The 14456-nt window shown below is 38.2% G+C and overlaps 2 protein-coding genes across 4 annotated transcripts in view; both read left to right on the forward strand.

Annotated features, from left to right (window-relative positions):
* hs6st1a (heparan sulfate 6-O-sulfotransferase 1a) overlaps window positions 1–5675 on the forward strand; it is a 129375-nt gene extending 123700 nt beyond the window's left edge. The window contains exon 2 of the mRNA XM_084411299.1: window positions 2095–5675. Coding sequence (XP_084267425.1) covers window positions 2095–2815 — 721 coding nt within the window. The 3' untranslated portion in view covers window positions 2816–5675. The remainder of the gene's footprint in view (window positions 1–2094) is intronic.
* An 8163-nt stretch (window positions 5676–13838) lies between these two features.
* uggt1 (UDP-glucose glycoprotein glucosyltransferase 1) overlaps window positions 13839–14456 on the forward strand; it is a 34169-nt gene continuing 33551 nt past the window's right edge. For 2 of the 3 annotated variants that reach the window (XM_084412169.1, XM_084412165.1), the window contains exon 1: window positions 13839–13926. In XM_084412169.1, coding sequence (XP_084268295.1) covers window positions 13854–13926 — 73 coding nt within the window. In that variant the 5' untranslated portion in view covers window positions 13839–13853. Of the gene's footprint in view, window positions 13927–14017; window positions 14061–14456 lie in introns of those variants that run through there. The other variant, XM_084412166.1, reaches the window with a different exon arrangement.

Consider the following 14456-nt stretch of genomic DNA (forward strand, 5'->3'; position numbering starts at 1 on the left):
ATGTACCTAGGAGTCAACATTTGCAACATTTGGCTTGTTAGGTAGCCCTTTAGCCTCCATTTTGCAGGGAAAATATCCTTCGCCACTGACAACTGACAAACATTCAAAAGTTGCTTTAAAGCAAATCTAAGATACATTTCAATTTTACATTGTATTATATAGTAGACGATTTGCTAGTAGATGTCATGCAGCAGCTGAACTGCCATTAATATGAATAGTAATACTAACTGATGATAGCTTAGAATATTCTTTTGACATCCTATGGCAGTTTAGCTTCTCAGGTAAATATATCTTTCTTTAAGCTTGTTTTTACCGAAAAACATAAAGAGAAAGAAAGGAAATTTGAGTGAGAGAGTTTTTCTATATTAAAAGCCTAAGGGTCAACACTGTGCAAATTTTGTATTTAAGTATTATTTCAGTATCTTATAGTAATTTTCTTAGGTAAGTATTTGTTACTTCATGGTTTGTGTTTGAGAGTGTTTTTTTGTGTGTGTGTGTGTGTGTGTGTCTTTGCATTTACCCACCGGGTCATCACTGTACACGCTCAGCAGAATGTTTTTTCTTAGGTAAATATATGTTATTTTTAGGATGTAAAGACGATTTTACTAGCAAACATGTTGAATATACTGATTAAGAGAGAGAATGTGGCAAATTTTCTGTTTATTTACCCTCGGGGTCAATGCTGTGCATAATGTGCAAGCGTTTGGTTGACTTGTTGCCGTCTCCAGCCCTGTCTTTCACAGATGAATAAATTCATGCATCTCTACCAGAGCTGTTAAAATAAATAAGTCTCCGCCGTTCACTACACTAATGTCTGATTCATTCTGCACCACGTACGCTCAAGTGCACAAGAGGGACGCATCCAAGAATTCACTAATTTGGTGTTGGAGTGCAGATTCAGAATGGAAGAAAGGTGTTGTGGGACAAGTTATGCTCTTTTTCATATGCATTATGAAGTCTCACTGAAGCATGTCAAGAGCTCTACAGTTCAATTCCCCTTTACGACCGGTTGTGTTCACACGCGTCGAAATTATTTTTATGCTGTAGACGAGAGAAATTATAATTCTTGCCTACCAGTAAAAGATTACCATGTGGCTGCTGTAGGTCCTTTACTGCAATACAGATATTTATGATGTGAATAATGTAGCTATAGTTCCAGTTTATGAGAAATTTTTTTACACACTGCTTGCGTTTTAATGAGTCAATAAAACCCATAAAAAAATGTAATGTGCAGAAAATGTTTAAGACACAGTCTTCACACAGTGTTCCATCCCATCTGTTAAATCAAAATAATTTCGTTGTAGAGATGTTCAAAGTTGACTAGTTGGTGGGCTGCCTAAACAATTAGTTGACTTGTAGTTTTTAAGCACTTGATAAGTAACAAATATTTAAATAACTGGAACATTGCTTACAGCAATTTTCGGCAGTAATTGTTTTGTAGTATAGTTGTTTTTGAAGAAGTTCCTGATCTATAAGGTAACTGGCGTATAAGCAGAAACATTAAGATATTCATTAAAGTGCCCTCTTGTGGTCAACTCTCACAAAATTTGACAGTCGGCATTGTATAGGTGACCTACAGGTATGTACCAATTTGTTTCATGACCACTGGGCATCAAAGTCTGCATGAAACAGAAATCGTGAAAAAAGCAATCATCCGAGGTATATGTTCCATATAGGTTAATGGCTTCAAAAACAGGACAAAAAAAATGGCAGGGTAGGGGAAGTTCATGTTAGGACATGCTAGCACTTCTACATGGCTAAATTGGCTATGTGTATCAAGTTTTGTTAAGTTTAGACTTCCCGTTCAAAATATATAGTTCAATTAGTCCATGTAGACCACACCCAAAAATGTGTTAGAAACGACTTGACGAAATCAAAACTTTTTGTTGTGAGGGTCTCTAGAGGATGAATACAAAATATTGTGTACATCGGACAACCGGCATAGGTGGCGATTTTTTTACCGAAAATGTTAAATGGCGGAAAAATATTCTAGACACAAGTGAAATCTGAGATATGCACTTAGTTTGTTTTGATTCAGGCATTTTCCTATTTACTTGTGTCCTAATCATTTCTCCGTCCCTTCTCATCCTACAGGAAGTTCTACTACATCACCCTGTTACGGGACCCCGTGTCTCGCTACCTGAGCGAGTGGAGACACGTCCAGCGCGGGGCCACGTGGAAAACCTCCCTGCACATGTGTGACGGGCGAACCCCCACACCGGAGGAGCTGCCCCCCTGCTACGAGGGCACCGACTGGTCGGGCTGCACGTTACAGCAGTTCATGGACTGTCCGTACAACCTGGCGAATAACCGTCAGGTGCGCATGCTAGCCGACCTCAGCCTGGTGGGCTGCTACAACATGTCTTTCATCCCGGAGAAGAAGCGTGCGCAGGTGCTACTCGAGTCGGCCAAGAAGAACCTGCGAGACATGGCCTTCTTCGGCTTGACTGAGTACCAGCGCAAAACGCAGTACTTGTTTGAACGGACCTTCCACCTCAAGTTCATCCGGCCCTTCATGCAGTACAACAGCACGCGGGCCGCTGGCGTGGACCTGGACAACGACACGGTGCAGCGGATCGAGGAGCTGAACGACCTGGACATGCAGTTGTATGACTACGCCAGGGATCTTTTTCAGCAGCGTTACATGTACAAGCGACAACTGGAGCGAAGAGAGCAACGCCTAAAGAACCAGCCCCTCTTCCCCTTTCGTCGGACGCCCAGCTCTGATCCTAATTTCAGGGATGACGCGCCGGAGTCCGAAGCGTCCCGATTGCCCACAGAGGACTACATGAATCACATCATCAACCGCTGGTAGCAGTGCTGGGGGGAGGGGGACGGGAAATACAGGTTGACGAGGAGGAAAAGAATGCGATCCCCAGGTCCGATCAAGCGGGAGAGGAAAATGGCAAACGAGAAAGAGACAGAACTTTAGCGCCACCATCAAATACGGCCCTCCCCCCTTCTGTTGTGCTCCAGGATATCCTTCGGTCGTCTCGGAGAGGGAGGACTCCAAATACAGGACATCTGGCACTGCAAAGACTTTGCGTGCCAGGTCAGAAATGTGACTGACTAACTTAAAGCACTGAGCCTGAACTTGAAACTAAGAGGTGAAGACTTCTACAGGCGCAATCGCCCGCAGAAGGAAAAAACATAAAAATTATCGAAATTATATTCACTGCAGATTTTAAAAGAATGAACCGAATGAAATTGTATAGAGGTATTTGCTTAAATGTCTGCTGCCATTTCAGCCATGACCTTGTGACGAGAACGGTCTGTCTCTTTATTTTTTAGGTTATTATGGTCTGATTTCTTTGAATTATTTTTAAAAGGGATATTTTCGTCCCTCAAAGAGGTAAAACTCACAGCACTGAGACCAACAGAGCTGCCTAACACTTATTGGATGCAATTTATTAGCTTTTCATAATCAGTGATGACTTGAAGAGGTCTGTTCTATTGTCCTTTTTTGTGTGTATTTGCACGTCGGCTGCAAATTTCGTTGGACGGACAGACAACACGTGGACCATAGCCATTATTTAAGCTTTCAGCATACTGTACGAGAAAATCCCTGTGAGCTAAGTGTACTAATATAAACTTGCTGAATGTGAGAGGTCTTTCGTTTGTCCGATCAGACAGATGTCTAGGTTCTAGGTTGTCATCAGCACCCAATCCAGGCCATTTCTTGGTAGCCGAGTTGGGAAACTGGTGGAGATCCAAAGAGGAAACTGTGTCTTATTTTACCCTTGGTAAGGATAGGCAAAGTCGTGCTCTCTAAATGTGATTGACTCGATAATGATGCCTGTATGTCAGTCAATAACAGGAGCGTCGTAGAGTTTGTGTGTATGTGTATGTGAAAGAGAGAGCTCGTGAAACGCAAGCAGAAGGAAGAAGCAGCGAACGCAGCCTTTATAAATGTCACCACCATTCCCAATTCCCAGAGACTACTCATTATTTAGTATGCGGGTAGATGGAGGATGACTGTGTGTGTTTGAGATTTTAAGCATTCTATTGAGGATGACTGTTTTGAGTATGCAAGCATGTTTGGGTCTTACTTTTTTTCTTTGTGAGTGTGTGCAAGTTTGTGTTTCATGACCAATCTCTTGCCATGGTCCTCAGGGACTGAAGCTGTTGCCAGTAAGGGGAGAAGAATGATGTCACATGTCTCCCCTTGTGCATATATTTGTTAACTTTGTTTGTTGTTTGTTGTTAAAGGAATAGTTCACCCTGAGAAATGACAATTCTGTCATTACTTACTCAGTCCCAACCTGTATGACCCAAAAACGAGATGTTTGCAGAATGCTCAAGCTGCTCTTGTCCATGCAAATGAAGGTAAATAGGGAAAACGGACAAAAAAATACCAGAAAAGTATAAAGTAAGTCATTCAGACTTGTGCACAATATTTAAAGTATTCAAGTGTATTCCAAGTCACTTAAGTCATATTGACTGTTTTTTTGTCACTTTTGGAGCTTGACAGCTCCAGTCCTCATTCACTTTCATTGTACATAAAAGAGCAGCGTGAACATCCTGCAAAGCGTCTCCTTTTAAGTTTCACTGAGAAAAGAAAGTCATACAGATTTGAAATGACCCGAGGGAGTAAATAATGACAGAACTGTCATTTCTCTGGGCGAACTGTCCCTTTAAGTTGATGACTACACACAACAACATCAGAGTAAACAGTATGCGAATAAGGTATCAGGAAGAATTACCCTACTGGAAATGTGTCATTCCTGTTTAACTGACTCTTAAGGTGTTATGAGGGACATTTTACTTTACTTACTGCTCTGCAATGGGAGTTTATTTTCTCAGTAACCATAAAGACAGACTACTCTTCACCTACTGCATATTTAACCAAACCTAGAGTGTTGTTATGTTATACAGGAACAAACATCTTATCATGAACGATCTGCATAACTCATGAATGATGAAGCCCTTTATTAATATATTGATGTGATGCTGTCATTCCCTTCAGCTGATATGCTCTCCTAATGGAAACCCTCTGTGGGTTGTAGTAAATGTTGGTCTCATTGCAAAATAGTTTGGTGACCAAATGTTTCTAAGTCTTAATTCAACAATGACGTACAGCTAATCAGAGTAGAGAATTGTTGTGCTTTAAAATTGATCACTGTCAAGTATTAGGTCAGAAACATACTCTACAGTGGCAGTAACAAATCTCAATACTCAAAGCCTGGGGTAACAAATTCACCTTTAAATATCTGTGTTATTCAGGTAACTAGCTACGGTATAAACATGTAGATGGTTTAACTATTACTTACTTGCTCAGCTAGATTCCCTTCAAACTATTGCTCAGCCATTGACGTTAACGGACTAACAGTTGATGCTATAGCACCTCTTGTGGTAATTCTGAGAATGCCACACATTTGAATGGATTGCATTCAGACTGTTTTCAGAACACAGCAGTATCTACAATTAAGCTAGATGCATTTGCCTTCACCTACTACTGTAGAGTACGTTTCCGACCTTATGTGAGTCTCAAACTCTTTTTGAAAGAATGTGTGTGTTTGTTGAGTGCGAGAGCAGCACTAGCGAATCCTTGAGCTCTGCTCGCGGGTGCATTTATTCATCACATCCAATTCATCTGCTCTGGGTATTTTTCTCATCATTTCAACAATGGATCGTCAAATACACCATTAAAAAAAAATCATTTTTATATAAACATGTCAATGCTTCCTGTCTTCATTTTCATTTATTACAGAGGTGCTCAGGGAAAGTGTCACACAAGCACAATTAAGGTATATTATGGATTATTTTCATTTTAAAATCTGTGGACATTAATATAGACAATCAATTTGACTCTACTTTGACAGAATTTTTTTGAAAAAGTGGTTATAATAATGCACTTCAATGGAATAAACAGTTGTAATCCAAATTATTCAACCCCCACTGCAAATCAGGTTTATTAGCTAAATTTACAGACTTTCAGCTGTTTGCAATGAACAAATCAAACAAAAGTAATTGAAATAGCTCAACACAACAAATGAAAGTGGTTTTCAAATTCAACTGAAAATGCAACTTTTACTGACTTATGCAGTCTCAAAATTATTCAACCCCTTCATGGCAAGCATTTTTTGTACTTAGTAGAGCACCCTTTTGCTGTTATGACCTGCTGAAAACGAGATGTATAACCAGACACCAGCTTCTGGCAGCATTTCTGAGGAATCTTAGCCCATTCCTCATGAGCAATGGCCTCCAGTTCAGTAGGTTCAAAAGTTCAAAAAGGTTTGCGTGCTGCAAGCGCCTTCTTCAAATCCCACGAGAGATTTTCTATGGGGTCCAAATCAGGTGACTGTGATCAACTGTAGAATCTTCTAGGTCTTCTCTTAACTTTTTGGGCCATTCTTTTGACTTTTGACTAGCCATATTTCGTTATGCAGTCAAACGTGACACTCAACAAACCTAGCCGGTTCAGATATTACATTGTGTTCTAGCTCAAGCAAACCTGGTGCAACTAATGAAGCCCTTGATTAGTTGCATCAGGTGTGCTTGAGACAACACCAGTTTTGCAAATTTATGCTGTTGTGAGGGATTCTATTCAGGGGGTTGAATAATTTTGAGACTGCAGAAGTCATTAAAAGTTTCTTTTTCAGTTGAAATTGGGGAAACCACTTGAAACGTTTTATATGAATAATTTTGATTGAACTGTATTAACCCCCATTAAAGAAATTAATTAAAGAAATTAAATATATATACGTATTAAATAAATAGATATTCTTTCTAATTAAATGCCAGTTTTTCTTGTTTGACATGGCAAAACTGGCAACGTTCATTCAAACTACATTTAGAAAAAATGTAATTATTTTATTAAAAAAATATTTAAAAGTATACAAATATTTAAAAATAGAGAACAGTTATTTAAAATTGTAATAATATTTTTACAATATTACTGTTTTTACTGCATTGCATGCAGCCTGTTGGGCATAAGACTTTCAAAAACATTCTAAAATATCTTACTTTTGAATGGAATTTTGATATAATAAAAACAATTACTATGATTTCCATTTTGATATATTGACCATTTTTTCCAACTCAAAAGAGATGGAAATGAAAATGCACTGCAGGAATGACCCTTTGAAGCTCAAACACAGAGCTGACAGGCAGCATCTCACCACACACAGCGCTGAAGCCTCGGCTACGCTACAGAAGCAGCTGACTCAGACGAGAGCGCTCTCCCTGGTAATTACTAAATATCTCCTGGCACGGATATCAAGACACGCTTCTTTGTCCTGTTGAATTGAACGGCGGAGAAGCACCGTATCAGCAGCCATTATTGTCTGAAATGGATGGGGGTAATCACTCCGGCTCCTCTGAGTTCTGCAGGGGTAATGAATTGCCACACTGTGTCTCTTGGACAAGAGCCACGCCGAGAATCACTTGCACCCGGGCCATTGTTCTTCCAGGATTTAATAAGAATTTCCAGTATTACAAATACACTATATAAAGAGAAGATGAAGTGGCTGGGAAAAGAATGAGGAAAGTTTCTATAGCTCTGCACAATAATATTGAACCTAGACGATGAAGGCAAACAACATACTTTTGTTTTGAGCTCAACAATTAACCACTGGCTTCAGCAGCTCTTTGAATTTATTAAAACAAAAAGAGCCTAAAATTATCCAAGTATGTATCCAAATATTCAGCACTGGAGTGGACCAAGTTTTTTTTAAAGGGATAGTTCACCCAAATTAAATGTAGTTATCTCACTGTAAAAAAGTGTTCAGTTCGCTTAAAAAATTAAGTAAACCCGTTGCCTTGAAAGTTATGAAATAAATAAACGTAATGCTTAATTGAAAAAATTAAGTTATGTGAACTTGACAATTCCACATTACTTACTGTAATTAAGGACCCCATTGTAACATCCTACAAGGTAAAAAAAAAAAAAAAAAAAAAATCCGATAGTGGTTGTGTCTGAAATCACCCCTATACCCTCATATCAATATCAAATTTATTTCTAGAACACAGTTCTAGTAGTGGGATTGAATGTGAGATTTAATAAGTGCACTCAATAACGTCCACAATGGTTTCGGACACCCAAATGGCTGTTCCCTCAAATAGTGCCCTGTTTAAAGTCTCTATGAAAAGTTTTTTGGCTTTTAGTATGAATATGTTAGTCTTACTGTTATCAATAAGCTAGTGTGCTCCAAAACAATGACAAAATTCGCATTTACTGTAGAAGATCAAACCCAACGTTGAAAATGAAAATCAGGTTGATGTCAGAATCCAACGTCAGATTGACGTCAATCTCCAACATTGGACAGACGTTGTATTGTGATTGAAAATGAAAATCAGGTTGACATCAGAAACTACATTTGCATTACATTTATGAATTTGGCAGATGCTTTTATTCAAAGCGACTTACATTGCAAGGTATACCTTGATTTGTGTAAATAATTTTTTTTAAGTTGAGCTAAAGTAAACCAATTACATGTAACAAGTTGACATATTTTTTTTTACTTTGAGCCAACGACTCATTTTTTTCAGTGATTTACATTCTTACCAGGTCTTGCTTTCTCTGGGAATTGAACCCATGACCTTGGCGTTGCAAGCATCAATGCTCTACTGTTTGAGCTACAGGAAAGCCTAATCAGTTGGGTTCTGACGTCAACCCGACTTTCATTTCCAACCAAAATCCAACGTCTGTCCGATGTTGGATGTTGACGTCAACATGATGTCGGTTTCTGACGTCAAACTGACTTCGGGTTCTGATGTCAATCTGACGTCAAACTGACGTTGGATGTTGACGTCAATTTGACGTTGGTTTCTCGTCCGACTTTATTTTCCGTGTATGTGTGTTCTCTTTTATATTCCAAAGAGGAAGTTTTAGTTTATTTAGTTATTTTAGTGCTTCAACTTAAAGGAAAATGAAAAATGTATCCTTGGCAACTGAAATAAAATAAGTTTTTACTATTCTATTTTCAGTTAATGATTATTTTAGTTCAAGTAGCCATTTTTATGGTTTTAGTTTTAGTCAGGTGTTGCTAGATTCTAGATCCTGTAAATTACCTGTCAATCATTATGTGTTCCTTTGTTCTAGATTCAAGAACTAAACCAAAACAGAACATACATGTGACAGTTTTAGCTAAATAGCAAATAATACACTACATCATCCCTAACCTAACCCAAACCCATGTTTGGGTCAAAAATGGACAAACCCAACCGTTGGGTTTAGAAATGTAATTTAGAATAGAAGAATAGAATAGAATGAGGCATTTATATAGCGCTTTCATATGTACTACTGTACACCCAAAGCGCTTTACAATCATATCAGGGGATCTCTCCTCAACCACCACCAGTGTGCAGCATCCACTTGAATTTATGCTAACATTTGACCCAAAGATGGTTTGAAACAACCCAGCATTTTAATAATAGCAAAATAATAATACTGAGAGACAACCCTGTCTTGACTCATATCATCAAAACATGGCATGAAGTCCGGAAAAATATTGGACTAAAAAATATATTTTCACCCAGAACACCATTGAAACAGAATGAACTCGTACCTATGTCAGTGGATAATAAGATCCTGGAAACGTGGCACCAAAAAGGGATTCATCATTTGGAGGACTGTTATAAGGATGGATGCCTAATGTCTTTTGAGGACCTAAGGAGGAAATATGATCTGTCCAGCAGAAACTTCTTTTGTTATTTACAGTTAAGATCATTTCTTAAATCTGTTTTGGGACCTGAAATGACTTTACCCACGCTCAGCGATCTGGAAAAACTGCTTCATGAGGGTAACACACCTCGTCTTATCTCAAAAGTGTACTCCCTCTTGATGGATGATGCTTTAAAACCAGGTTTACATAAATCAAGGGAGAAATGGGAGTCTGACTTGAGTGTGACAATGAGTACAGAGCTCTGGGCTGAATTGTGTCAAAAAAGTTTAACTGCCACTCTTAATTCCAGATACAGGCTGACTTATTATAACTTTCTTCATCAAACCTATCTTACGCCACAGAAATTACAAACCTGAGATATCTAACCTGTGTTTTAGATGTAGTTTAGAAGAGGGTTCATTCCTACATTGCACTTGGTCAAGCACAAAACTTAACACATTCTGGCATGACTTCTCTGACATCATGACCAAACTCCTAGGACTACATCTCCCATTAGATCCTCAAATCTGCTTATTAGGAGATACTACAAATATTGATACACGATTAAGAAAAGCTCAAAAGAGGTTCCTCTCACTGGCCCTGTGCGTTGCAAGGAAGTGCATCGCTATCACATGGAAGTCGGACTCTCAACTTTCCATAGGAAGATGGGTTTCAGAAATGAATAGCTGTCTTCCACTTGAAAAAATTACATAATATACTCAGGAATGACTATCATACTTTTACAGAGATGTGGCAGCCCTATTTAGCATATATGGACACGTTGTCAGCTCCTATGATGGACGGGTCGTAGTCTTTACAAGCTCTTTGTTGTCAGTGCTTACTGTTGTCTTCCCTGCCTCTCGATTATTATGTTTTTTTTTTTTTTATTGATTAATTCATTTTATCATTATTAGTACTAGTATCATTTTCGTTATTATTAATTTTATTTATCTATTTACTTTTTCTCCTCCTCTCTTTCCAGTTTGTGGGTGGGTTGGGGAAGGGGTTTGGAGTTGTGTGTTTGTGTTTTCATGTATATTCTGGAATTGAAAACTGAAAAATAAAATATTCTAAAAAAAAATAATAATACTGAGGGAGACGACACCTCCCTCTCAGCATCTAAAGTGGTTCCTGCCCCGATCGTATCACAAAATCACCTCAAATGGCTTCGTTTAAAACTAGTCACAGTAAATTAGGTTTTAGCGGCACTGATCTCTAATCATTAGTCATCAATTGCCGGTGTAATTTACATTGCGAGAGTTCTTCAGTTCTGAGCTTTGATTTGAATGCACAAAGAGGATGATGTGGAACTGATGTGGCCACTTAACCTTTTATGCGGGAGGTCCTTACTTGACTTTTAAAAGTGAGACATATAATTTTGCACCGGGGAATATACTGTAAGTCAGTGCCATGCAACATGATGTCACATCCTCGAAAAGCTTTCGGACTCCATTGTCGTTTCCCTCGAAATCTGTTTCTCGGCCGTTTCCCCATAGCACTTCTTGTGGAATTTAGTGTTGAGAGTTGACATCGTTCTCTGAAATTTTACAGAATATTAAACTCTGTTCTGAATCACATTGTTGGCTTTGAAGGACTTCTGCAAATCGCCTCTTAATCAGGGTAATTGATTTTTACGAGCAGACCCCTTTTGCAGCAGGCTGCTGGTTTTACAGCCCCCCTCAGAGATAAAAGGTGGGCGATCCAGCGGAAAGGTTAACAGCCACTGCGGCAAGAGGAGAGCGGCTTTGCTCTACTTTTCTGTCCACGGGCTAATGCATAATGGAGCCACCTTGACCCCATAAAGCACCCAGGGCTCCCTGTCCCCTTAGAAGCACACTTCGACTTGTCACACTTGATCTACAGTTTAATTTGATGCCAGAGCATGCAATTTCTGCCACAATTTCACCGGGTGTGTTGCTCTACCCCAAGAAAGGCCAATGGAAGCATGTATAAATATCCGGCTGAAATATCAAGCATGCCCTTGTCAGTTCAAGCTTGGGTGGTAATAGCCAAACAGATCCAGGGTGTCCAATCATGTCCGAGATTGATAAAAAAGAGCATGTATTTTGGCATCTGACCCGGCAGTGGCATTGAGCTGTTTAGCAGCATCTGCAGGCTGTTTAATTCTCATTCTGGGTAGAAGCAGGAAGAATTTGCAAATAAGAGAATCGCCTATGGCTTGGAAGCCGTGTCTCAAAATGCTATGCAAGTCTTTTGTTTGATGTAGAATTCTGGTAATAAAAGTTTCCGATCTTTGCTAACAGCCTGAAAGCATTTAGATAATTTGTAATGCAAGATAAACATGTAAAATGCAACTTTGTGAATCCCAAAAGGGATATGTATCATATTAAAATCTAGATGTTTATTTCCTCTGACAAGATGATTGAGAATCAAATATTTACAATGAGAGACTTGTGTTGGTTCATAAAATCAGACGTGTCAATTCTAAAAAAGTTGCAGCTGAACTAGGCATAAAGTCTTTTTGAATTATACATCCTTTATTTCCACATTTATTTAAATAGTGCTTTATATAGAATGTGTTACAGGGATAAACAGGATAATAATGATCAATGACACAAACATCCTCAAATATGAGACAAATTCAAATTCTGCTGTAAAGCAACTATATTGTGCTTATTCAGTGTACTTATTCATCATTATGAGATGAAGTTGAATCAGATAAAGCAGCTCTGCGGAAAACAGTGGTGTCATCATCCAGATTCCAGCTCAATTCAGGGAAAGTTTGCATAATTAACAAATAAGCATTATTGTTTGAATTGTTCCTCCTCTTTATTGTCATGCAGGGGTCACCAAGCCCATGGGAAATCAAAGGGGACACTTAGGTGGAAACAAATCATTCAACCTGTTTTTAGGCTGAATTTACCCAAGGAATGGTGAGTTATACTTGCACAAGGTGCATTTGAGTTCATGAGGTATGAAAAATCTTTAAGTGTACAAGGGAACATAAACGGTTGCCATGCTAATTGATCACACTTTGACAATGTGGCTGACAAATGTGTGTATCAGTGAATTCAGAATCAGTTTGGTATAAGATGATCTGCACAATCTTATGATTTTCTAATTTAATGGATAAGCATATTAAAGGGATATAATGTGAAGTAAGTGTAATACTGTCAGTTCTCCCAAGCAATGTGTTCAGTAGAAACAATCAATAAATAGGCCTACATGACAATGTACAATTTACAATCAATGAGTAGTTGATGAATAAAATATATATATATATTTAATATCTTTGGTTACATTATATATTTTAAAAGTACTTTTACAGAAATTAAACATGCTTCTGCTTGAAATTTCATGGCATCTACCCAACCATATGGATTATATAGAAATACTTAACCCATTAATACTAACATTTACTATTCTATGGAGATCTACAAAAAAAAAGTAAATAAAAACCCTGATACTTGTACTTAGCTGGGACTAGACACAGCACTTGCATATTGTTGCTCTATTGTTGATTTGATTGCTTTTGCTCTCCTCATTTGTAAGTCGTTATGGATAAAAGCGTCTGCTAAATGATAAAATGTAAATGTAAAAATAGGCTGGGAATAAAGTAGTGAGGCAGCTGTTTAAAAACGTATTAAAATAAAGCAGCACGAAAATAGGCATCATACACAGAGCGATGGAAAGCAAAACAGTGATGCATTTCGTCGTTATCTTAAAGCATTGTCGCCGTTTCCATTTTTGCACGTATAAATCAGTCAGTTAAAGGGATAGTTCACCCAATAATGAAAATTCTGAAAGTTGTTCCAAACCAGTATGAATTTATTTCTTCTGCTGAACACAAGGAAGAAAACTACTAATATATTTTGAAGAATATGGGTAACCAAACAGTTGATGGGGCCCATTGACTTACTATGGGGTCCATCAAATGTTTGGTTACCCATATTCTTTAAAATATATTCTTTTGTGTTCAGCAGAAGAAAGAAATTTATACAGGTTTGGAGCAACTTGAGAGTGAGTGGGTGAACTATCCCTTTAAAGGCTCCTGCGCGGTCTTCTTGAGCCAAAATGGCGTCTATAACACATAAGCTGTCTAGCGTATAGCCAGCGAAAAACATTGCAGTATGTTGTTCTCTTTAATCATATTAATGATATGTGTCAACCAATAAGATATTATGTTTTATTACTACAGTTGTTAATGTGACACTTATAGTATGATACGGTATTTTGCATATGCTTAAAACATTTTTTCTGGAAAGGCACAGAGAGCAGGACCCACACATGAACCGTAGAATGGACCACTTACACCGTCCAAACATGGCAACTCACGAAGCAGATTCAGAAGCCGGTGCTGGTATGATTACTCACTTTAACCTCAGCATAATTCTGCCGCATTACATTTATCGCGATAATAGTCTGTATGAATACGTCACATGCATTTTGCAACTGGGTCGAAGCAAATGTATGTGATTAGTCATGCTTGCACAGGTAACGTTATACTGGCAGTGCGTTACAAAGAAAAGCTCATTTAAACGCTGGACTCTTCTTGTTAGATTCGTTTCTTGATATTATTTTCTAATTGTGTTTCAATTAAATCGCACCTCATTCTCGTAATCTGTATAATCCATTATAAATCGTTCGCATTATGATAACATATGTCATAATATTATACCAGTTGATTTTACTCAGTGTGTTTTAATTTTATTTCAGTGCTAGTTTGACGATATAAATAAAATTGTCATCTATCTTCGTAAAATATGCTTTGAAAGAATTTGTTATAATGCAGGAAGTTAATAAGAACCCGGAACTACAGCTTGACGAGAACGCTGATTGGATAACGCTAATCTTAATGTCCACGCTGAGAGCTCTGATTGGCTTAGAGTT

This window comes from Rutilus rutilus (assembly GCF_951802725.1).
Source record: "Rutilus rutilus genome assembly, chromosome: 6".
NCBI lineage: Eukaryota > Metazoa > Chordata > Actinopteri > Cypriniformes > Leuciscidae > Rutilus > Rutilus rutilus.